The sequence below is a fragment of the Oncorhynchus mykiss genome, chromosome 10 (assembly GCF_013265735.2).
Source record: "Oncorhynchus mykiss isolate Arlee chromosome 10, USDA_OmykA_1.1, whole genome shotgun sequence".
Lineage (NCBI taxonomy): Eukaryota > Metazoa > Chordata > Actinopteri > Salmoniformes > Salmonidae > Oncorhynchus > Oncorhynchus mykiss.
In genome coordinates, this window is record NC_048574.1 from 10,122,676 (window position 1) to 10,145,964 (window position 23,289).

The 23,289-nt window shown below is 44.7% G+C and overlaps 2 protein-coding genes across 2 annotated transcripts in view; both read left to right on the forward strand.

Annotated features, from left to right (window-relative positions):
- Window positions 1-9,337, forward strand: part of LOC110533311 (ubiquitin domain-containing protein 2) — a 78,531-nt gene extending 69,194 nt beyond the window's left edge. The window contains exon 3 of the mRNA XM_036989675.1: window positions 7,296-9,337. Coding sequence (XP_036845570.1) covers window positions 7,296-7,765 — 470 coding nt within the window. The 3' untranslated portion in view covers window positions 7,766-9,337. The remainder of the gene's footprint in view (window positions 1-7,295) is intronic.
- Window positions 9,338-17,403: 8,066 nt separating this feature from the next.
- LOC110533322 (interleukin-12 subunit beta) lies at window positions 17,404-23,127 on the forward strand. Its single transcript, XM_021617429.2, has 9 exons — window positions 17,404-18,112; window positions 18,260-18,356; window positions 18,556-18,840; window positions 19,078-19,183; window positions 19,565-19,743; window positions 19,966-20,117; window positions 20,360-20,484; window positions 21,525-21,555; window positions 21,659-23,127. Exons 2-8 carry the CDS (start codon window positions 18,260-18,262, stop codon window positions 21,550-21,552), a joined length of 972 nt encoding a protein of 323 aa, XP_021473104.1. The 5' UTR covers window positions 17,404-18,112; the 3' UTR covers window positions 21,553-21,555; window positions 21,659-23,127.
- The last annotated feature ends 162 nt before the right edge of the window (window positions 23,128-23,289 follow it).

Below are 23,289 nucleotides of genomic sequence, written 5' to 3' on the forward strand. Positions count from 1 at the left end.
CTTTATGGCTGGGACACGTACAGGACTGGCCTTTATGGCTGGGACACGTACAGGACTGGCCTTTATGGCTGGGACACGTACAGGACATTCCTTTATGGCTGGAACACGTACAGGACTGGCCTTTATGGCTGGGACACGTACAGGACTGGCCTTTATGGCTGGGACACGTACAGGACTGGCCTTTATGGCTGGGACACGTACAGGACTGGCCTTTATGGCTGGGACACGTACAGGACTGGCCTTTATGGCTGGGACACGTACAGGACTGGCCTTTATGGCCACGTACAGGACTGGCCTTTATGGCTGGGACACGTACAGGACTGGCCTTTATGGCTGGGACACATACAGGACTGGCCTTTATGACTGGGACACGTACAGGACTGGCCTTTATGGCTGGGACACGTTCAGGACATTCCGTTATGGCTGGGACACGTACAGGACTGTCCTTTATGACTGGGACACGTACAGGACTGGCCTTCATGGCTGGGACACGTACAGGACTGGCCTTTATGGCTGGGGCACGTACAAGACTGGCCTTTATGGCTGGGACACGTACAGGACTGGCCTTTATGGCCACGTACAGGACTGGCCTTTATGGCTGGGACACGTACAGGACTGGCCTTTATGGCTGGGACACGTACAGGACTGGCCTTTATGGCTGGGACACATACAGGACTGGCCTTTATGGCTGGGACACGTACAGGACATTCCTTTATGGCTGGGACACATACAGGACTGGCCTTTATGGCTGGGACACGTACAGGACTGGCCTTTATGGCTGGGACACGTACAGGACTGGCCTTCATGGCTGGGACACGTACAGGACTGGCCTTTATGGCTGGGACACGTACAAGACTGGCCTTTATGGCTGGGACACGTACAGGACTGGCCTTTATGGCCATGTACAGGACTGGCCTTTATGGCTGGGACACGTACAGGACTGGCCTTTATGGCTGGGACACGTACAGGACTGGCCTTTATGGCTGGGACACGTACAGGACATTCCTTTATGGCTGGGACACGTACAGGACTGGCCTTTATGACTGGGACACGTACAGGACTGGCCTTTATGGCTGGGACACGTACAGGACATTCCTTTATGGCTGGGACACGTACAGGACTGGTCTTAATGACTGGGACACGTACAGGACTGGCCTTTATGGCTGGGACACGTACAGGACATTCCTTTATGACTGGGACACGTACAGGACTGGCCTTTATGGCTGGGACAGGTACAGGACTGGCCTTTATGGCCACGTACAGGACTGGCCTTTATGGCTGGGACACGTACAGGACTGGCCTTTATGGCTGGGACACGTACAGGACTGGCCTTTATGGCTGGGACACGTACAGGACATTCCTTTATGGCTGGGACACGTACAGGACTGACCTTTATGACTGGGACACGTACAGGACTGGCCTTTATGGCTGGGACACGTACAGGACATTCCTTTATGACTGGGACACGTACAGGACTGGCCTTAATGACTGGGACACGTACAGGACTGGCCTTTATGGCTGGGACACGTACAGGACATTCCTTTATGACTGGGACACGTACAGGACTGGCCTTTATGGCTGGGACAGGTACAGGACTGGCCTTTATGGCCACGTACAGGACTGGCCTTTATGGCTGGGACACGTTCAGGACATTCCTTTATGGCTGGGACACGTACAGGACAGTCCTTTATGGCTGGGACACATACAGGACTGGCCTTTATGGCTGGGACACATACAGGACTGGCCTTTATGGCTGGGACACGTACAGGACTGGCCTTTATGGCTGGGACACGTACAGGACTGGCCTTTATGACTGGGACACGTACAGGACTGGCCTTTATGGCTGGGACACGTACAGGACTGGCCTTTATGACTGGGACACGTACAGGACTGGCCTTTATGGCTGGAACACATACAGGACTGGCCTTTATGACTGGGACACGTACAGGACTGGCCTTTATGGCTGGGACACGTACAGGACATTCCTTTATGGCTGGGACACGTACAGGACTGGTCTTAATGACTGGGACACGTACAGGACTGGCCTTTATGGCTGGGACACGTACAGGACATTCCTTTATGACTGGGACACGTACAGGACTGGCCTTTATGGCTGGGACAGGTACAGGACTGGCCTTTATGGCCACGTACAGGACTGGCCTTTATGGCTGGGACACGTACAGGACTGGCCTTTATGGCTGAGACACGTACAGGACTGGCCTTTATGGCTGGCACACGTACAGGACATTCCTTTATGGCTGGGACACGTACAGGACTGACCTTTATGACTGGGACACGTACAGGACTGGCCTTTATGGCTGGGACACGTACAGGACATTCCTTTATGACTGGGACACGTACAGGACTGGCCTTAATGACTGGGACACGTACAGGACTGGCCTTTATGGCTGGGACACGTACAGGACATTCCTTTATGACTGGGACACGTACAGGACTGGCCTTTATGGCCGGGACAGGTAAAGGACTGGCCTTTATGGCCACGTACAGGACTGGCCTTTATGGCTGGGACACGTTCAGGACATTCCTTTATGGCTGGGACACGTACAGGACAGTCCTTTATGGCTGGGACACATACAGGACTGGCCTTTATGGCTGGGACACATACAGGACTGGCCTTTATGGCTGGGACACGTACAGGACTGGCCTTTATGGCTGGGACACGTACAGGACTGGCCTTTATGACTGGGACACGTACAGGACTGGCCTTTATGGCTGGGACACGTACAGGACTGGCCTTTATGACTGGGACACGTACAGGACTGGCCTTTATGGCTGGGACACGTACAGGACTGGCCTTTATGGCTGGGACACGTACAGGACTGGCCTTTATGGCTGGGACACATACAGGACTGGCCTTTATGGCTGGGACACGTACAGGACATTCCTTTATGGCTGGGACACGTACAGGACTGGCCTTTATGGCTGGAACACATACAGGACTGGCCTTTATGGCTGGGACACGTACAGGACTGGCCTTTATGACTGGGACACGTACAGGACTGGCCTTTATGGCCACGTACAGGACTGGCCTTTATGACTGGGACACGTACAGGACTGGCCTTTATGGCTGGGACACGTACAGGACTGGCCTTTATGACTGGGACACGTACAGGACTGGCCTTTATGGCCACGTACAGGACTGGCCTTTATGACTGGGACACGTACAGGACTGGCCTTTATGGCTGGGACACGTACAGGACTGGCCTTTATGGCTGGGACACGTACAGGACTGGCCTTTATGGCTGGGACACGTACAGGACTGGCCTTTATGGCTGGGACACGTACAGGACTGGCCTTTATGACTGGGACACGTACAGGACTGGCCTTTATGGCTGGGACACGTACAGGACTGGCCTTTATGGCTGGGACACGTACAGGACTGGCCTTTATGGCTGGAACACATACAGGACTGGCCTTTATGGCTGGGACACGTACAGGACTGGCCTTTAGGACTGGGACACGTACAGGACTGGCCTTTATGGCCACGTACAGGACTGGCCTTTATGGCTGGGACACATACAGGACTGGCCTTTATGGCTGGGACACATACAGGACTGGCCTTTATGACTGGGACACGTACAGGACTGGCCTTTATGGCTGGGACACGTACAGGACTGGCCTTTATGACTGGGACACGTACAGGACTGGCCTTTATGGCTGGGACACGTACAGGACTGGCCTTTATGGCTGGGACACGTACAGGACTGGCCTTTATGGCTGGGACACATACAGGACTGGCCTTTATGACTGTGACACGTACAGGACTGGCCTTTATGGCTGGGACACGTACAGGACTGGCCTTTATGACTGGGACACGTACAGGACTGGCCTTTATGGCTGGGACACGTTCAGGACTGGCCTTTATGGCTGGGACACGTACAGGACTGGCCTTTATGGCTGGGACACGTACAGGACTGGCCTTCATGGCTGGGACACGTACAGGACTGGCCTTTATGGCTGGGACACGTACAGGACTGGCCTTTATGGCCACGTACAGGACTGGTCTTTATGGCTGGGACACGTACAGGACTGGCCTTTATGGCTGGGACACGTACAGGACTGGCCTTTATGGCTGGGACACGTACAGGACTGGCCTTTATGACTGGGACACGTACAGGACTGGCCTTTATGGCTGGGACACATACAGGACTGGCCTTTATGACTGGGACACGTACAGGACTGGCCTTTATGGCTGGGACACGTACAGGACTGGCCTTTATGACTGGGACACGTACAGGACTGGCCTTTATGGCTGGGACACGTACAGGACTGGCCTTTATGGCTGGGACACGTACAGGACTGGCCTTTATGGCTGGGACACGTACAGGACTGGCCTTTATGGCTGGGACACGTACAGGACTGGCCTTTATGGCTGGGACACGTACAGGACTGGCCTTTATGGCCACGTACAGGACTGGTCTTTATGGCTGGGACACGTACAGGACTGGCCTTTATGGCTGGGACACGTACAGGACTGGCCTTTATGGCTGGGACACGTACAGGACTGGCCTTTATGACTGGGACACATACAGGACTGGCCTTTATGGCTGGGACACGTACAGGACTGGCCTTTATGGCTGGGACACATACAGGACTGGCCTTTATGGCTGGGACACGTACAGGACTGGCCTTTATGGCTGGGACACGTACAGGACTGGCCTTTATGACTGGGACACATACAGGACTGGCCTTTATGGCTGGGACACGTACAGGACTGGCCTTTATGGCTGGGACACATACAGGACTGGCCTTTATGGCTGGGACACGTACAGGACTGGCCTTTATGGCTGGGACACGTACAGGACTGGGCTTTATGGCTGGGACACGTACAGGGCTGGCCATTATGGCTGGGACACGTACAGGACTGGCCTATTCTCTAAAAGACATCTGTCAATCCATATCACATCACCAACACACATTTTATTACCACAATTCTGTCATTGTTCCTCTGCGCTGAAGTAGATTGCGTGTGTGTGTCCCTGCATCTGCTAATAAAAGGTGTGTGGGGGGGGGGGGGGGCACAGACAGACAGTGAAACCACAGAGTCGTCGTGTTGTGGTGTAACAGGTGTAGTGTGACGAACAGACAGCATGAAACCGCTACTCCCTCATCCTTCCTGAATTCCACACAAATAGAGAGTAGAGATGAGTCAATGACAAGTGTGTTCCCGTGTCATAGGTCAGTGAAACATCCTCCTTTCTATTCTCCCTCCTCTCTTTATTCTCTCTCCTCTCTTCTCCCTCCTCTCTGTTCTCTCTCTCTATTCTCTCTCCTTCCCTCTATTCTCCCTCCATCTCTCTCTCTATTCTCTCTCCTCTATTCTCCCTTTCTTTTCTCTATTCTCCCTCCATCTCTCTCTATTCTCTCCTCTATTCTCCCTTTCTCCTTCTCTTTTCTCCCTCCATCTCTCTCTATTCTCCCTATCTCCTCTCTGTTCTCCCTCTCCTTATCTCTATTCTCCCTCCTCTCTCTATTATCTCTCCTTCTCTCTCTATTCTTCCTCTATCTCTCTCTATTCTCTCTTCTCTCTATTCTTTCTCTATTCTCTCTCTTCTCTCTATTCTTTCTCTCTATTCTCTCTCTTCTCTCTATTCTCTCTCTTCTCTATTCTTTCTCTATATTCTCTCTCTATTCTCTCTCTTCTCTCTATTCTCTCTCTCCTCTCTATTCTTTCTCTCTATTCTCTCTCTCTATTCTCTCTATTCTCTCTCTTCTCTATTCTTTCTCTATATTCTCTCTCTATTCTCTCTCTTCTCTCTATTCTCTCTCTTCTCTCTATTCTTTCTCTATATTCTCTCTTCTCTATTCTTTCTCTATATTCTCTCTCTCTTCTTTCTCTATATTCTCTCTCTATTCTCTCTCTTCTCTCTATTCTTTCTCTATTCTCTCTCTTCTCTCTATTCTTTCTCTCTATTCTCTCTCTCTTCTCTCTATTCTCTCTCTTCTCTATTCTTTCTCTCTATTCTCTCTCTATTCTCTCTCTTCTCTCTATTCTCTCTCTCCTCTCTATTCTTTCTCTCTATTCTCTCTATTATCTCTCTTCTCTATTCTTTCTCTATATTCTCTCTCTATTCTCTCTCTTCTCTCTATTCTCTCCTCTCTATTATTACTCTCTATTCTCTCTCTCTTCTCTCTCTTCTCTCTCTTCTCTCTATTATTTCTCTATTCTCTCTATTCTCTCTATTCTCTCTCTTCTCTATTCTTTCTCTATATTCTCTCGCTATTCTCTCTTCTCTCTATTCTCTCTCTCCTCTCTATTCTTTCTCTCTATTCTCTCTCTTCTCTCTATTCTCTCTCTTCTCTATTCATTCTCTATATTATCTCTCTATTCTCTCTATTCTCTCTCTTCTCTCTATTCTTTCTCTATATTCTCTCTTCTCTCTTCTTTCTCTATATTCTCTCTATATTCTCTCTCTATTCTCTCTCTTCTCTCTATTCTCTCTCTTCTCTCTATTCTTTCTCTATATTCTCTCCTCTCTATTCTTTCTCTCTATTCTCTCCTCTCTATTCTTTCTCTCTATTATCTCTCCTTCTCTCTATATTCTTCCTCTCTCCTCTCTATTCTCTCTCCTCTCTATGTATTCTCTCTATTCTCTCTCTCTATTCTCTCTATTCTCTCTGTCAATATCTCTGTCTATTCTATATATTCTCTCTGTCTATTTTCTCTATTCTCTCTCTGTATTCTCTCTCTCTTCTCTCTATTCTCTCTGTCTATTCTCTGTCTATTCTGTCTATTCTCGCTATTCTCTCTGTCTATTCTCTCTCTCTCTGTCTATTCTCTCCCCTCTATCTCTCTCTCTCTCCTCTCTCTGTCTATTCTCTCCCCTCTCTCTCTCTCCTCTCTCTCTGTCTATTCTCTCTGTCTATTCTATCTATTCTCTCTGTCTATTCTCTCTGTCTATTCTCTGTCTATTCTCGCTGTCTATTCTCTCTATTCTCTCTGTCTATTCTCTCTCTCTGTCGATTCTCTCCCCCCTCTCTCTCTCCCCCCCCTCTCTCTCTCTCTCTCTCTGTCTATTCTCTCTCTATTCTATCCATCTAGTCAACATTCCATCAAGATGAACATATAAAAGAGTAATGGCATGATATGTGTAGAAATAAGAGCAGAGAGAGAGAGATTGAGAGTCAGAGCAGAGGTAGTAGACAGACCTGAATATAGTGGAATTCTATTGAAATGACTAGACGGTCAGACTGAGTAATTAACCAGATGTCATTGGTCTGTCCTGTTTAGTGATTGACTTTGTTCCTCTGTCCCTCTGTGTGTGTCCCTGCAGGCGCGCTGACGGAGTGCTATGATGAGCTGGGGAATCGCTACCAGCTGCCAGTCTACTGCCTGTCCCCACCCGTCAACATGATCGAGGAGAAGAGTGACCTTGAGAGCCTTGAGGTCAGCGAGCCCCCCCCCAGCGAGGGCCAGGAGTGCCAGCTACGCCTGCGTCTGTCCACGGGCCGGGACCTGCGCCTGGCGGTGAGGACCACGGACACGGTGCAGCACATGAAGCGGCAGCTGCAGGCGGTGGAGGGCGTGGCGGCGGCCACCCAGCGCTGGTTCTTCTCAGGCCGGCCGCTCACAGACAAGATGAAGCTGGAGGAGCTGAAGATCTCCAGGGACTACGTGGTGCAGGTGATCATCAGCCAGCCGCCCGCCCCCCTGCCCACCCAGGCACCTCCCGCCCCCACACCAACCACACCCACGTCCATGCCCGCCACACTGCCCCAGGACCCCACGCCCGTAGAGAACTAGTGCCTGGCACCTGGAGAGGGCACGCATGCAGGAAAAGACAGACCACCAAGGGAAGACCAGCTTTTGACAAGTGGAGATTTGGGTGCGGTTGTGAGGCAGACACGTGTCTGAGCAGATGAAGGAACAGTTCTGGAGAACCGAGCCGAGCTAGGTGGTCATGTAAAGTGTTTGTTTAGAGTTGTGTGAGGGTTTGTTAAGCTGTGTGCCCTCCCTCTCTCTTCTCCTCGCTCCTCCACGAGACAGGGAGGTGTTTCTGCAAGGCATGCTGGGATAGCAGCAGGGGTGTCTCTGTGCCTCAGCCAGAGCAGGAGGACTCCGCCTCCGTGACCGAAGACAACCAACCAGGAGCAGCAAGAGACTCCACCACAGGACAGGAACACCTGCTAACCTGGCATTTCAAAAATCTACCTTTTACAAAAACTCTTTAAAAAAAACTTGTCTTGTTTTTAGTGGAAACTGAACAACCAAAAAATAAGATCTGAGGAAACTATAGGAATATACAGTAACAGCCCATGTTGTTACAAACCATGTTCCAGAACCCCCTGCCTGTTCTCCATCTCCACTGTAGCTTCTAGTCAGCCAGCTGTCAGTCCTTCTATTAACCCCCCCCCCCGTAGTAGTAGCCTTGACCTGACCTGTAGCCTCTTTCTGCAGACGTTACATGTAGCTCTGCCAGTCAACTCGTCCTCCCTCGGGAGCCTTCCTCCCCCGGGAGCCTTCCTCCCTCGGGAGCTTTTCTCCCCCGGGAGCCATCCTCCCCCGAGAGCCATCCTCCCCCGGGAGCCTTCCTCCCCCGGGAGCCATCCTCCCCCGGGAGCCTTTCTCCCCCGGGAGCCTTCCTCCCCCGGGAGCCTACCTTTTAGTTGTGATCTTGGTTAGTGAAGTTAGTAGACCGTCACTGCGTCAGATTAGTTCCCTTCTCATTCCCCAGTAAACATCCCATTATGTAAACGTGACACTTTCACCCTCCTGTTTTCTGTTCATACCTGATATTATCTTAAGATGAACTACCGGAGGTTTCCGCAGAACTTAAAAAACTGTAATGTTGTACAAACTGAATGTGCTGGGATGAAGTGTCCATTGCAAAGTTTTTAATGACATTAATGTTTAGAAATTCTGCTTCACTGTACTTTAAGATACTTATCAGAGCAATGTATTTAGCATTGCGTAATCATTTGTGTGTGTGTAAGAGAGAGAGAGAGACAGAGACAGAAACCGAGAGAGAGACAGAGAGAGTGTACTGCATGTTTGAGAGGGTGTTGAGAGAAAGAGTGTTCAATATGTTCTGGTGACAAGAGTCAGACCTTATAACATAGAAGGGGTCACAACCTTAGCAGGACTCTAGGGGTTGTACCGTGGACAGACTAAGTCACACCAGTCGTCTTGACCTTTACTCCAGCAGCTGTTCACACTGACTTCCTCTGCATCTCTCGCGGTGTGTTTGAGTGTGTGTTTTTAAGGTACATTGAGACGTATTCATGAGGAACAAACAATGAATTTCAGAAACCCAGTTGCATATTTTGATGAAATAGAATGTTTTTAATTAAATTGACCAACATTTGTACGCCACAATTTCTGTGTCTCTCTCATTTCATTGGACCAGTTGATGGGAATAGAAGTGGCGCTGGGGTTTCAGTCAGGAAGGAAAAGCAGAATAAATGGAATGGCAAAGTGAACTAGCAGTAGTATAACCTGTCCCATACAGAGGTTACTGTACATTTAAAAACACGTTGATTACCATAGAAGTAGGGAAGTAGTATTGGGGGTGGGGGTGCTGTCATTTATTTCGCCAATGGGGGGACATATATTTTTTGCCCGTGCTGGTGCTGTAGATGGATATATCTGCTGATATAGGACTATTACAGTGCACTACTTTTGTAAAAATAATTATATACTATATATTTTTTAATTGTGATTTTTCAGAGGGTGTCAGTACCCCTACTTCCCTCGGCTATGAATCTATCTATAGATTCTATACCAACACAGATGTGAAGAACATCAGGGTAGGGGCGGCAGGGTAGCCTAGTGGTTAGAGTGTTGGACTAGTAACCGAAAGGTTGCAAGTTCAAATCCCCAAGCTGACAAGGTACAAGTCTGTTGTTCTGCTCCTGAACAGGCAGTTAACACCACTGTTCCTAGGCTGTCATTGAAAATAAGAATTTGTTCTTAACTGACTTGCCTAGTTAAATAAAGGTTAAATAAAAACAACAGTCATGTTCAGAAGGAACAAAACATATATTTTTCTCCTGTTTCGTACCTACTGACCATGACCCCTATTTGGGGTTCAGAGTCAAAGCACACTGGCATTGTGTTGTTGTGGCTTTACAGGATGTTGACCCTAGTCTGCAGCAGAGGAGGAAGACGAGCTCTACACTTCCTTCGTGGGGTTTCCACCCTTTGGAAAGACAATGAAAAACAGGGAAGCAGCTTTGTGAGCGTAGTTCCATATTTCCTCTCATCTGCTGACAGAATACATCCTTTTTTTGCATCACTGTAGAGAGAGATGGACCTTTTGTCCATGTTGGGAAGACTAAATAGTCTGCATGTTTACACAATACACAAATGTATTTAAAAAAATAATCCTAATTTAAATATATTTACATAAGTATTCAGACCCTTTGCTATGAGACTCGAAATTGAGCTCCGGTGCATCCAATTTCCATGTTTCTACAACTTGATTGGAGTCCACCTGTGGTAAATTAAATTGATTGGACATGATTTGGAAAGGCACACACCTGTCTATATAATGTCCCACAGTTGACAGTGAATGTCAGAGCAAAAAACAAGCCATGAGGTCGAAGGAATTGTCTGTAGAGCTCCGAGACAGGATTGGGTTGAGGCACAGATCTGGGGAAGGGTACCAAAAAATGTCTGCAGCATTTAAGGTTCCCAAGAACACAGTGGCCTCCATAATTCTTAAATGGAAGAAGTTTGGAAACACCAAGACTCTTCCTAGAGCTGGCCGCCCGGCTAAACTGAAAAATCATGGGAGAAGGGCCTTGGTCAGGGATGTGACCAAGAACCCGATGGTCAGCCTGACAAAGCTCCAGAGTTCCTCTGTGGAGATGGGAAAACCTTCCGGAAAGACAACCTGGCACCATCCCTACGGTGAAACATGGTGGTGGCAGCATCATGCTGTGGGAATGTTTTTCAGCTGCAGGGACTGGAAGACTAGTCAGGATCGAGGGAAAGAGGAAAGGAACGAAGTACAGAGATCCTTGATGAAAACCTGCTCCAGAGCACTCAGCACCTCAGACTGGGGCGAAGGTTCATCTTCCAACAGAACAATGACCCTAAGCACACAGCCAAGACAACACAAGAGTGGCTTCGGGACAAGTCTGAATGTCCTTGAGTGGCCCAGCCAGAGATCCGGACTTGAACCCGATCAAACATCTCTGGAGAGACCTGAAAATAGCTGTGCAGCGACGCTCCCCATCCAACCTGACAGAGCTTGAGATGATCTGCAGATATCTGCCAAAGTTGCTTCAACAATGGGTCTGAATACTAATGTAAATGTGATATTTCAGTTTATTTTAAATGTTATTTGGTCAAACATTTCTACAACCTGTTTGCTTTGTCATTATGGGGTATTGTGTGTAGATTGATGAGGGGGAAAAAAACTATATAATCCATTTTAGAATAAGGCTGTAACGTAACAAAATGTGGAAAAACTCAAGGGGTCGGAATACTTTCTGAAAGCACTGTAATTCTGGATATTAAAAAAAGGTTTAAACTATACCAAACTGTTTACAAATCTAACTGGCTTACAGTGCCTTGCGAAAGTATTCGGCCCCCTTGAACTTTGCGACCTTTTGCGACATTTCAGGCTTCAAACATAAAGATATAAAACTGTATTTTTTTGTGAAGAATCAACAACAAGTGGGACACAATCATGAAGTAGAACGACATTTATTGGATATTTCAAACTTTTTTAACAAATCAAAAACGGAAAAATTGGGCGTGCAAAATTATTCAGCCCCTTTACTTTCAGTGCAGCAAACTCTCTCCAGAAGTTCAGTGAGGATCTCTGAATGATCCAATGTTGACCTAAATGACTAATGATGATAAATACAATCCACCTGTGTGTAATCAAGTCTCCGTATAAATGCACCTGCACTGTGATAGTCTCAGAGGTCCGTTAAAAGCGCAGAGAGCATCATGAAGAACAAGGAACACACCAGGCAGGTCCGAGATACTGTTGTGAAGAAGTTTAAAGCCGGATTTGGATACAAAAAGATTTCCCAAGCTTTAAACATCCCAAGGAGCACTGTGCAAGCGATAATATTGAAATGGAAGGAGTATCAGACCACTGCAAATCTACCAAGACCTGGCCGTCCCTCTAACCTTTCAGCTCATACAAGGAGAAGACTGATCAGAGATGCAGCCAAGAGGCCCATGATCACTCTGGATGAACTGCAGAGATCTACAGCTGAGGTGGGAGACTCTGTCCATAGGACAACAATCAGTCGTATATTGCACAAATCTGGCCTTTATGGAAGAGTGGCAAGAAGAAAGCCATTTCTTAAAGATATCCATAAAAAGTGTTGTTTAAAGTTTGCCACAAGCCACCTGGGAGACACACCAAACATGTGGAAGAAGGTGCTCTGGTCAGATGAAACCAAAATTGAACTTTTTGGCAACAATGCAAAACGTTATGTTTGGCGTAAAAGCAACACAGCTCATCACCCTGAACACACCATCCCCACTGTCAAACATGGTGGTGGCAGCATCATGGTTTGGGCCTGCTTTTCTTCAGCAGGGACAGGGAAGATGGTTAAAATTGATAGGAAGATGGATGGAGCCAAATACAGGACCATTCTGGAAGAAAACCTGATGGAGTCTGCAAAAGACCTGAGACTGGGACGGAGATTTGTCTTCCAACAAGACAATGATCCAAAACATAAAGCAAAATCTACAATGGAATGGTTCAAAAATAAACATATCCAGGTGTTAGAATGGCCAAGTCAAAGTCCAGACCTGAATCCAATCGAGAATCTGTGGAAAGAACTGAAAACTGCTGTTCACAAATGCTCTCCATCCAACCTCACTGAGCTCGAGCTGTTTTGCAAGGAGGAATGGGAAAAAAATGTCTCTCGATGTGCAAAACTGATAGAGACATACCCCAAGCGACTTACAGCTGTAATCGCAGCAAAAGGTGGCGCTACAAAGTATTAACTTAAGGGGGCTGAATAATCTTGCACGCCCAATTTTTCTGTTTTTGATTTGTTAAAAAAGTTTGAAATATCCAATAAATGTCGTTCCACTTCATGATTGTGTCCCACTTGTTGTTGATTCTTCACAAAAAAATACAGTTTTATATCTTTATGTTTGAAGCCTGAAATGTGGCAAAAGGTCGCAAAGTTCAAGGGGGCCGAATACTTTCGCAAGGCACTGTATGTTTGATCGTTTACAGTAATAAGGTCAGGTAATTTCCTGCAAGAGGAACTCAGCTGTCAGCTATAAATTATCAGTTGTTTAGCTTGTGAACCCCTGCCCTCATAATATTTTCATACTTTATAAATACATCCTATTATTTGTCAGATGAAATGCATTCAGGAATTTCCCCTGCCCATGTGAAAGACTGATAGGATGTATTGGTGGAGGGAAAACCAGAGAACATGATCTGATATTACATTTACATTTCAGTCATTTAACTCGTATCCAGAGCGACTGAGGGCATTCATCTTAAGAGAGCTAGATGGGACATAGTAAGTAAAGTAGCTATCAGCAAAGTCAGTGCTAGCGGGGAAAGAAAGTGTGAGTGTTAGTTCACAAAATGCAAGGATGTAAAAAAAAAAAAAACTTTTTTTTTATTAAGCAATATTGTTGGAAGTTTGTTCTCGTCAATGATTATGGGTTTTTTTCACGTTGTACTGGCACATACCAATGATGTACAATAAATAAGCCCTGGATTGCAGATGCTATGTATTGGCCATTAAGAGGCTTTGAAGCCAACGGTCGGCCATATTGGTACTCCCCATTAGGAGCAGTGCTCCATAGGAATGAATGGAATTCTACAGTATTTCAAGTAAATGTTTCAAGGACAAAATTACATGTATTTTTTGTAGTGGGGACAGAAACATCAGAACTTTCAATTTAGCTCACATAATATAGTTTTAAAGTTCAGTTGTCTGTGATAGATTAAACGTGGCAAAAACGCATTTATAGAGCTTCCAGAATATTTTTTCACAACGGTGGGGGAGTGCCAAGATGGAGGTGCAGTGGCTTCAAAACAGCGCCCCCTGGTATCCATCTAGTGTATATAGAAATATCTGTACATACTTACACTGTGCACAAAACATTAGGAACACCTGCTCCTTCCATGACATAGCCTGACCAGGTGAAAACTATGATTCCTTATAGATGTCACCGGTTAAATCCACTTCAATCAGTGTAGATAAAGGGAAAGTGACAGGTTAAAGAAGGATTTTGTATGTGTGCCATCCAGAGGGTGAATGGGCAAGACAAAAGATTTAAGTGTCTTTGAACAGAGTATGGTACACAGGAGGTTGGTGGCTTCTTAATTGGGGAGGACAGGCTCGTGGTAATATCTGGAGCGGAATAGGTGGAATGGTATTAAATACATCAAACACATTGTATGTTGGAACCATTATGGCTCTATGTTAGAACCATTTTGGCTGTATGTTGGAACTTCGTTCCAATACGAGCCGTCCTCCTCTCAGCAGCCTCCACTGGCTCCACACCTGTTATTTATGTCTACTGGTATGGTAATAGGTGCCAGGGACACTGGTTTGAGTGTGTCAAGAACTGCAACGCTGCTGGGTTTTTCATGCTCAACAGTTTCCCTCGTGTATCAAGATCCACATCCAACCAATTTGACACAACTGTGGGAAGCATTGAAGTCAACATGGGCCAGCATCCCCTGTGGAACGCTTTCTACACGTTGTAAAGTCCGTGGCCCGACAAATTGAGGCTGTTCTGAGGGCAAAGGGGTTACAACTCAATATTACGAACGCATTCCTAATGTTTTGCACACTCAGTGTACAGTCAGGGGTGTTGAGCTCACAATTAAAACTATTTTATATTTCTCAGGAGACCCAAAACAACACGTGCCACAACACATTCACCCCATATGACACCTCTGCAACAATGGGGCGGCAGGTCAAATACATAACAATCATGTCCCTGAATATGGCTATATGAAGCCGAACAATGTAGTCTGTTATTATGAATTTATCAAATGTGACATTAATTGGATTGTATGACATTGAGAGAGGCCCTATGACAGCTACAGGGACACCTCAGAGGAAATCATTGGGAAAGATTATAATGCTCTCAGCTCGCCTCTCCCTTGCAATTAGTCTGATGGTGTAATCCACTCCTCTGTAAACGGATGCCATATCTAATCAACATTCCAACGCTAGGCTAATTAGTAGGCCATCTCATCTGGGGGAGGATTCTACTGCTGCTACTGATCTCTACCCTGCATCCTAATGGTTCTAACATAGAGCCAAAATGGTTCCAACATAGAGCCAAAATGGTTCCAACATAGAGCCAAAATGGTTCCAACATAGAGCCAAAACGGTTCCAACATAGAGACAAAACGGTTCCAACATAGAGCCAAAATGGTTCTAACATAGAGCTATAATGGTTCCAACATAGAGCCAAAATGGTTCCAACATAGAGCCAAAATGGTTCCAACATAGAGCCAAAATGGTTCCAACATAGAGCCAAAATGGTTCCAACATAGAGACATAATGGTTCCAACATACAGCCAAAATGGTTCTAACACAGAGCCATAATGGTTCCAACATACAGCCAAAATGGTTCCAACATACAGCCAAAATGGTTCCAACATAGAGCCAAAACGGTTCCAGCATAGAGCCATAATGGTTCCAACATACAGCCATAATGGTTCCAACATAGAGCCATAATGGTTCCAACATACAGCCATAATGGTTCCAACATACAGCCAAAATGGTTCCAACATAGAGCCAAAACGGTTCCAACAGCCAAAATGGTTCCAACATAGAGCCATAATGGTTCCAACATAGAGCCATAATGGTTCCAACATAGAGCCAAAATGGTTCCAACATAGAGCCATAATGGTTCCAACATAGAGCCATAATGGTTCCAACATAGAGCCATAATGGTTCCAACATAGAGCCATAATGGTTCCAACATAGAGCCAAAATGGTTCCAACATAGAGCCATAATGGTTCCAACATAGAGCCATAATGGTTCCAACATAGAGCCATAATGGTTCCAACATACAGCCATAATGGTTCCAACATACAGCCAAAATGGTTCCAACATAGAGCCATAATGGTTCCAACATAGAGCCATAATGGTTCCAACATAGAGCCATAATGGTTCCAACATAGAGCCATAATGGTTCCAACATACAGCCATAATGGTTCCAACATAGAGCCAAAATGGTTCCAACATAGAGCCATAATGGTTCCAACATAGAGCCATAATGGTTCCAACATAGAGCCATAATGGAAGAGTCAAAGGAAGCACAGAGTGAGATTAATTCCCCAGCTTGTTTTATGAAACAATTACGATTTTATTTGTCAGGGGTCTTTACTGTAAAAACACAAACTCGGATTAAGTTCATTCGACTCCAAATGGGTGAATGTCACTGGATAAGATATTCAAAAATAAATCACACAAAAGCGTGTTTAAGTGAAGAAAACTAAAATGAACATATTTGTGATATTATCAGTGTGGATGTGGAATCTTTGTAACCAGTATCCCTTGCTGATGTAACCCATGTGAGAGCTATGTGACTAAAGAGTTTGATTAGATGAGGGGGAACTGAAGGGGAACTGTGTGGTAATGTAGATTTGATTCATTCTCCATCAAACATGTGTTAAATATATTAAAGGACAATTCATCTTGTGGAAATCCCTGAAAATAGTCTTTCAGAAATTGGACATTTAGACTGAGGTTTTCCACCTGTGGTACAGTAAACCCCTGAATGGCAATCCGCTTTCCCAAATCAACTTTCACACTCTTTACCTACTTCCACTTTTTCCTCACAATCTATGAATTCTCACTCGCATGTATAGTTACAAATGTACTATATACAGCTATTAGCTACACATCTAGGAACCCCCTCCACAAAGACAAAGTTCCCTAATGCAGACTACACGACTCAAGTGTTGGTAGATACTAGGTAGGCACATGATTCTCACTTCAACCCACCCATTTCCAGTTCCCTTTAGTCTCTTTCTATTGTTTGGTCTCAGTGTTCTACTTCCTGGGTTGCTATCCTAACCTCAATTCACACAAATGTTCTCTAAAGTCTGGGTGTAAACCTGTCGTGTTATATGGCACAGCTAGGCAACTACATACCTCATCACCATATTGTTTTCATTTACTTTTTTTGTTGCTCTTTTGCACACCAGTATTTCTACATGCACATCCTCATCTGCACATCTATCACTCCAGTGTTAATTTGCTAAATTGTAATTACTTCGCTACTATTGGCCTTTTTATTGCCTTACCTCCTTACTCCATTTGCACACATCGTATATAGACTTTTTAAAATTGTGTTATTGACTGTGTGTTTGTTTTACTCCATGTGTAACTCTGTGTCGTTGTTTGTGTCAAACTGCTTTGCTTTATCTTGGCCAGGTCGCAATTGTAAATGAGAACTTGTTCTCAACTGGCCTACCTGGTTAATGTAGCCTATGGATGTAGCCCACAGTAAGAACCAAGTCATGCCCCTTCAGAAAGAGAAACTAGTGTGGGATATTGGGATGATGTATTCACGCTTCAGTACTGTATTGCAGAGCAGAGGTCAATAGAGGTTTTGTATGTGCTGACAAAGCACATTTCCCTCAGGAAAGAACTGACTTTCATTCATATTCTCATTATAAGGAAGGACAGCTCATGCAGAAATTAAAAAGAAAAAGCACATGCTTCCTGAATCCTGCTCTAGTGAAATGTATTTAGGGGATTTAAGTGTGCACACATATTTTATACTGAACCACGTGGAACCCTAACCACACATCACAATGCTCTCCTGTCCATCTTAGACCAAAGTGGGAATGAGTTCCCCCATACCACTGCTGATGTCACGGGACTTGTGACCAGGTCATTAGCTGATTTCTGGATTGCGTCACCACTACATTGGTAGTGACATCAGTCACCATTCCACAGAAAACAGGGCCTTCCATTCAGCAGTCTAGTGCTTACCTTAACTGACTATACATTCTCAAACACACCGATCATCAAAAAAAATATGAGACTGATAGGTGATCAGTTCCTCTTCCTTGTCAGGATTCACTTCTGTTCCACTGATCTATAAATACTGCCTGGGTCCACCTGACAATACTACAGCCAGGAGAAACACTCTGTTCACATCTCATTATCAAGGTAAGATATGACATACTTCTACAGTATAACCTGGTTGATTAAAGTCTATTTAACTTTGTCTGGTTAGGGAGAACGGTCATTAACATTTAGATACAATACATAGACATGAACTTTTAAAGTACTGTTGTTGTTTTGTCTGTCTGCCAGATGAACATGTTACTACACCATGTCCTGTGTCTCATCCTTCACGTGGTATCAAGCAGCCAGTATGGGACAGAGACCATCGAGACTCTCATGCCAAATGGTGAATGTTTCAGGCTACATATAATCTTATCTTTACCCATCTTCTCCTCTTGACATATACACTATCTACTTCTGGTTGAATAACTTACGCTGTCATAATATTTCTATGTCGGGAGATTAATGAAATTCAAACATTTGTGTAAAACAAATGTTCGACATGAACGATGTACTAAAAAGAGTGGTGGCCATGTGGTTCCCAGTGAAGGTGGTGAAGGTGGATCTGAGGATCTTCACTGAGACGCAGGTCCCTCTGCTCTGTGGGGACTCCTATCAGGACACAGAGGTGATCTGGATGAAGGACAGTGAGCGTGAAGGACAAGGGAACCAGATCCAGGTGAAAGTTGAGGAGATGATGGGAGCGAACTACAGCTGCCACAATGCTGCTGGAGACTACCTCAACCACACTCTGGTGCTGGTGCAGGACATACCATCGCCCAACAGAACGAGACGCATCCTGGAGAAGTCACATGATGCAGATGAGAATGGTGTGTGTGTGTGTGTGTGTGTGTGCGCGAGAGAGAGAGAGAGTTTCCACCCTCTCTCATTCTGTTTCTCTTTTTACCCAGAGTACATAAGATGTTTGGTGTGTGTGTGTGCGCGTGTGTGTTTGTGTGTGTGTGTGTGTGTGTGTGTGTGCGTGTGCGTGTGCGTGTGTGTGTGTGTGTGCGTGAGAGAGAGAGAGAGTTTCCACCCTCTCTCATTCTGTTTCTCTTTTTACCCAGAGTACATAAGATGTTTGGCAAAAAATTACAATGGAACATTTCATTGCTTTTGGAAGAAGACCACCTATCGGACGTCAGCTGTTGTTGCTCTGGTCCAAGTAGGACAGTAAGTCATCAAACATACAGCAGATTAAATACGTATGACCAATGGGCTGATCTCATGTACTGATGGTTACATTATTTGATCTTGTCGCAGGAGTGATGCTAGTCGAAGTTAATACTACAACAGTGCAAACGCTCTCTCCACTGACTCTCCGTTGACTCTCCGTTGACTCTCCACTGACTCTCTAATGACTCTCCAATGACTATCCATTGACTCTCCACTGACTCTCCGTTGACTCTCCACTGACTCTCCGTTGAGTCTCCACGGACTCTCCCTTGACTCTCTGTGAAGAGCTTTTGATTTGTTGTTATGTTTGAAAATGAGTCTTCTTTCAGAGAGTGAGAAGTCCCAAGGCTAACCAGGAGATTTGTGTCCCTCATCCAGGTTCTCTGGCAGAAACTTCTCCTGCTCCGTTCACAGTGATGGTGCAGGTTTGACCTGTGAGGACCTGGACAGCTGTTCCTTTGCTGAGGAGGTGTCTCGTATCGACCTGACCGTCTACTTCAGGAGCAACTACCTCCTAGAGGACTACACCGTTACACCGTTCTACATACGAGAAATAGGTACAGTAAGGCCAAGGAAAACATGTCCTCCACACTCATTCACTGGAATTAGCATCGTCACATCATTCAGGTTAATATACCCTACATCTCATTCCATCCTTGTTTCATGTAGACATGCTTTCTGTTGTGCAGTACATCATGGGATTCATATGGCCACCGCTTCATCCAATTTGAACCTTCAGTAATATTGGTTCTGTCTGGTCTCCTTCTCTCCCTCGTCAGTGGAGACAGACAAGATCCACATCACCAAGGTGGAGGGGAACACCTTTCAATGGGGGTACCCTGCCACGTGGAGCCTCCCATGCTCTTACTACCCCCTCACATTCCAGGTCAAAGTGGTGCACGCCAGGGAAAGCTGTGACTCTGAAAAACAGGTATAAGCCCATTTTTATACAACAATTTTGTTCTTGAAATCATCAATATCGCGAATTGTGATGAAGTCTTGATTAACCATTTCATCTAGTCTGTGATACTATGTCAATCTTTACAATCATTACTTTTACAACATGGTACTCTGTAATTGTGACTTCATACATGTATTAATGTGTAGAAGAACATTGTCACCAGGGATGAAATTCTAAGATGAGGGTACCCTCTCTCCTCACTTGATATATAGCTCCTTCTAAAGGAAACCAAAGAAACGAAGTTAACCGTCGTTCACAGCTCCAAGAGGTATCGTTTCTGCCTGCGGGCGAAGGATGAACTGGTTGACCGTCCCTGGTGTCAGTGGACCGATTACGAGTGAGTCGTCTTTTTCACCAGCTCTCTAGCTTTTTCACTAGCTCTCTAGCGTTTTCACTAGCTCTAGCTTTTTCACCAGCTCTCTAGCTTATTCACCAGCTCTCTAGCTTTTTCACTAGCTCTCTAGCGTTTTCACTAGCTCTAGCTTTTTCACCAGCTCTCTAGCTTTTTCACCAGCTCTCTAGCTTTTTCACCAGCTCTCTAGCTTTTTCTCTAGCTCTCTAGCTTTTTCACCAGCTCTCTAGCTCTCTAGCTTTTTCACCAGCTCTCTAGCTCACTAGCTTTTTCACCAGCTCTCTAGCTCTCTAGCTTTTTCCACTAGCTCTCTAGCTTTTTCACCAGCTCTCTAGCTTTTTCACCAGCTCTCTAGCTTTTTCTCTAGCTCTCTAGCTTTTTCACCAGCTCTCTAGCTTTTTCACTAGCTCTCTAGCTTTTTCACCAGCTCTCTAGCTTTTTCACCAGCTCTCTAGCTTTTTCACCAGCTCTCTAGCTTTTTCACCAGCTCTCTAGCTTTTTCACTAGCTCTCTAGCTTTTTCACCAGCTCTCTAGCTTTTTCACCAGCTCTCTAGCTTTTTCACCAGCTCTCTAGCTTTTTCACCAGCTCTCTAGATTTTTCACTAGCTCTCTAGCTTTTTCACCAGCTCTCTAGCTTTTTCACCAGCTCTCTAGCTCTCTAGCTTTTTCACCAGCTCTCTAGCTTTTTCACCAGCTCTCTAGCTCTCTAGCTTTTTCCTCTAGCTCTCTAGCTTTTTCACCAGCTCTAGCTTTTTCACCAGCTCTCTAGCTTTTTCATTTGCTTTATTTCTTTCTTCAGTTTGTTTTAGTAAATACTTTCTTACAACGTTTAGTTTTCTTCTTAAAACTGCCTTGTTGGTTAAGGGCTTGTAAGGAAGAAGTTCACTGTAAGGTCTAAACCTGTTGTATTCAGCGCATTGGACAAATAACATTTGATTAGCTCTAATACACAGCTTTGTGAGAAGTTTAGGAGTGTGCTAAACTGTGCATAGACGAAAGGTTTGTGACTGTGTTTGTACAACAGGGTAAAGCATCACCATAAGAAACATTGACAGGTATGATGGCTCAATCTATAACATTTGAATAGCATGTTATTTCATCATAATTTTTCAGTTAATGTGACGTTTCTAGAAAATTCAGATTTCTTTCTCTTTATAGTAAAAAGGAAAACCCACCCAGATGACAGACAACATACCATCACTCAGCTTCAACCATCACATCCAAATACGTCTCGTCACTGAACAGAGATTTTGTTTTACATTATACCGAAGAGTATAAAATGCAATGTAGTATATTATGATTGTTGTAATTCGAATGTAAGGAAAGTTATTTATTAATTTGCAATAGTTCTGAAATGTAACCATGATTTATGTTATTTATCTTGTATGTTTCATTACTGTAGCGTGAATATTTGTCTAAATAATGAAATAGATACAAAAAAAATAAAAGCCCATCACTCAGATACATGCCCCTGCTCATTTGTTAGCCATACATCTGAATCTGCAAATCGTCATTTGTATATTTTTTTTAAATGATCACTTTAAGGCACTAGAATTAGTTTATTTTTTATAATGGTTACACTAATGTAACTGACTGTATAATAATCAGACTGGTAAAAGGAGCTTTTGTAGAAAACATTTTAATTTACAGTTGGGGATATGTTCACAGCAGTGTCCACTTGTTAAAACATGATTTATGTCAGACAACATGAACATCACATTAGTTGTGTCCTGTTGTGTAAAAGATGAGGAAGCCACGTTATTTGTAAAAGATGAGGAAGCCACGTTATTGTGAAGAAAACTGAGGTAACAATATGACAAAACCGACAACTAAACCAATAATAGGTTGAGTCTGTTAGATGACAATGTAATGTAAATGTAGAGCGGCTTCACTGCAGGTGGGTTGTACGTTTTAACATTCAAATATAACATATAGAAACAATAAAAACATGTTTTAAGTGCTGATGCTTAAACAACAGACATGATTTAGTATTGTCAGTCATCCACGTGTGTATTTCAGTGTCTGGGATGCAAGGGTAGATATACACAGCTTGTTAAATGTCATTGTAAATAACAATTTGTTCTTAACTGACATGTCTAGTTAAATAAAGGTTGAATAAATGATAGTACCTTCATTTAACAACTGAAAGCATATTTATACATTCACCTTTGATACCCAACAAGAAGGTAACAAAACATTGTTTACAAGAAAACAAAGTTGTAAGGAAGTCTGTGTAAAATAAATATTTGACAATCCAAAACAGATAGTTTAAAATATTATGTAAACCCCGACATGTATTGGTTTCCTCTGATAGCAGTTGATCTTCAGCTTATTGCATAACTCTGCAAGATGGCGTGAGAGAATGAACGCTCTAGTGTTACTGCCAAATGGATAAAGCAAATGGAAGCAAATATTGAATTGCTGTTCCTTTCAAAAGAGAAAACTAGTAAGGGATAAAAAGCTGTCTGACTCGATGCTCTGAACCATATCCCTTCTTCCAACTGAAAATATACAATTCTATTTACAAATAAACCTCATAACACCGGAGAACTCTGATCTGACTTTAGTGTCTAGCGCTTGGGCTGAGTCTGCCAAACAATGCCTTTAATTGCCCCCCCCCCCCCCCCCCACAAAAAAAAAAAACGAAGTGCCTTTTCCCTATTTATTTTCAGTCACTCCACTACAACAACTATTGTTTGGTTCAGTGGACCTAACAATTGCCTGAGAATATGAAGGAAATGTTCAGTTCAAATCAAAGTTGTGTCAAATTAATAATATAAAAACACAGT

Excerpts from the sequence above, each read along its gene's own strand:
- LOC110533322 (XM_021617429.2), top strand. The coding sequence starts at position 18,260 with ATGAACATGTTACTACACCATGTCCTGTGTCTCATCCTTCACGTGGTA. Across the intron at positions 18,841-19,077 it reads ACATGATGCAGATGAGAATG|AGTACATAAGATGTTTGGCA; the intron begins GTGTGTGTGTGT and ends CTTTTTACCCAG. Across the intron at positions 19,744-19,965 it reads GTTCTACATACGAGAAATAG|TGGAGACAGACAAGATCCAC; the intron begins GTACAGTAAGGC and ends CTCCCTCGTCAG.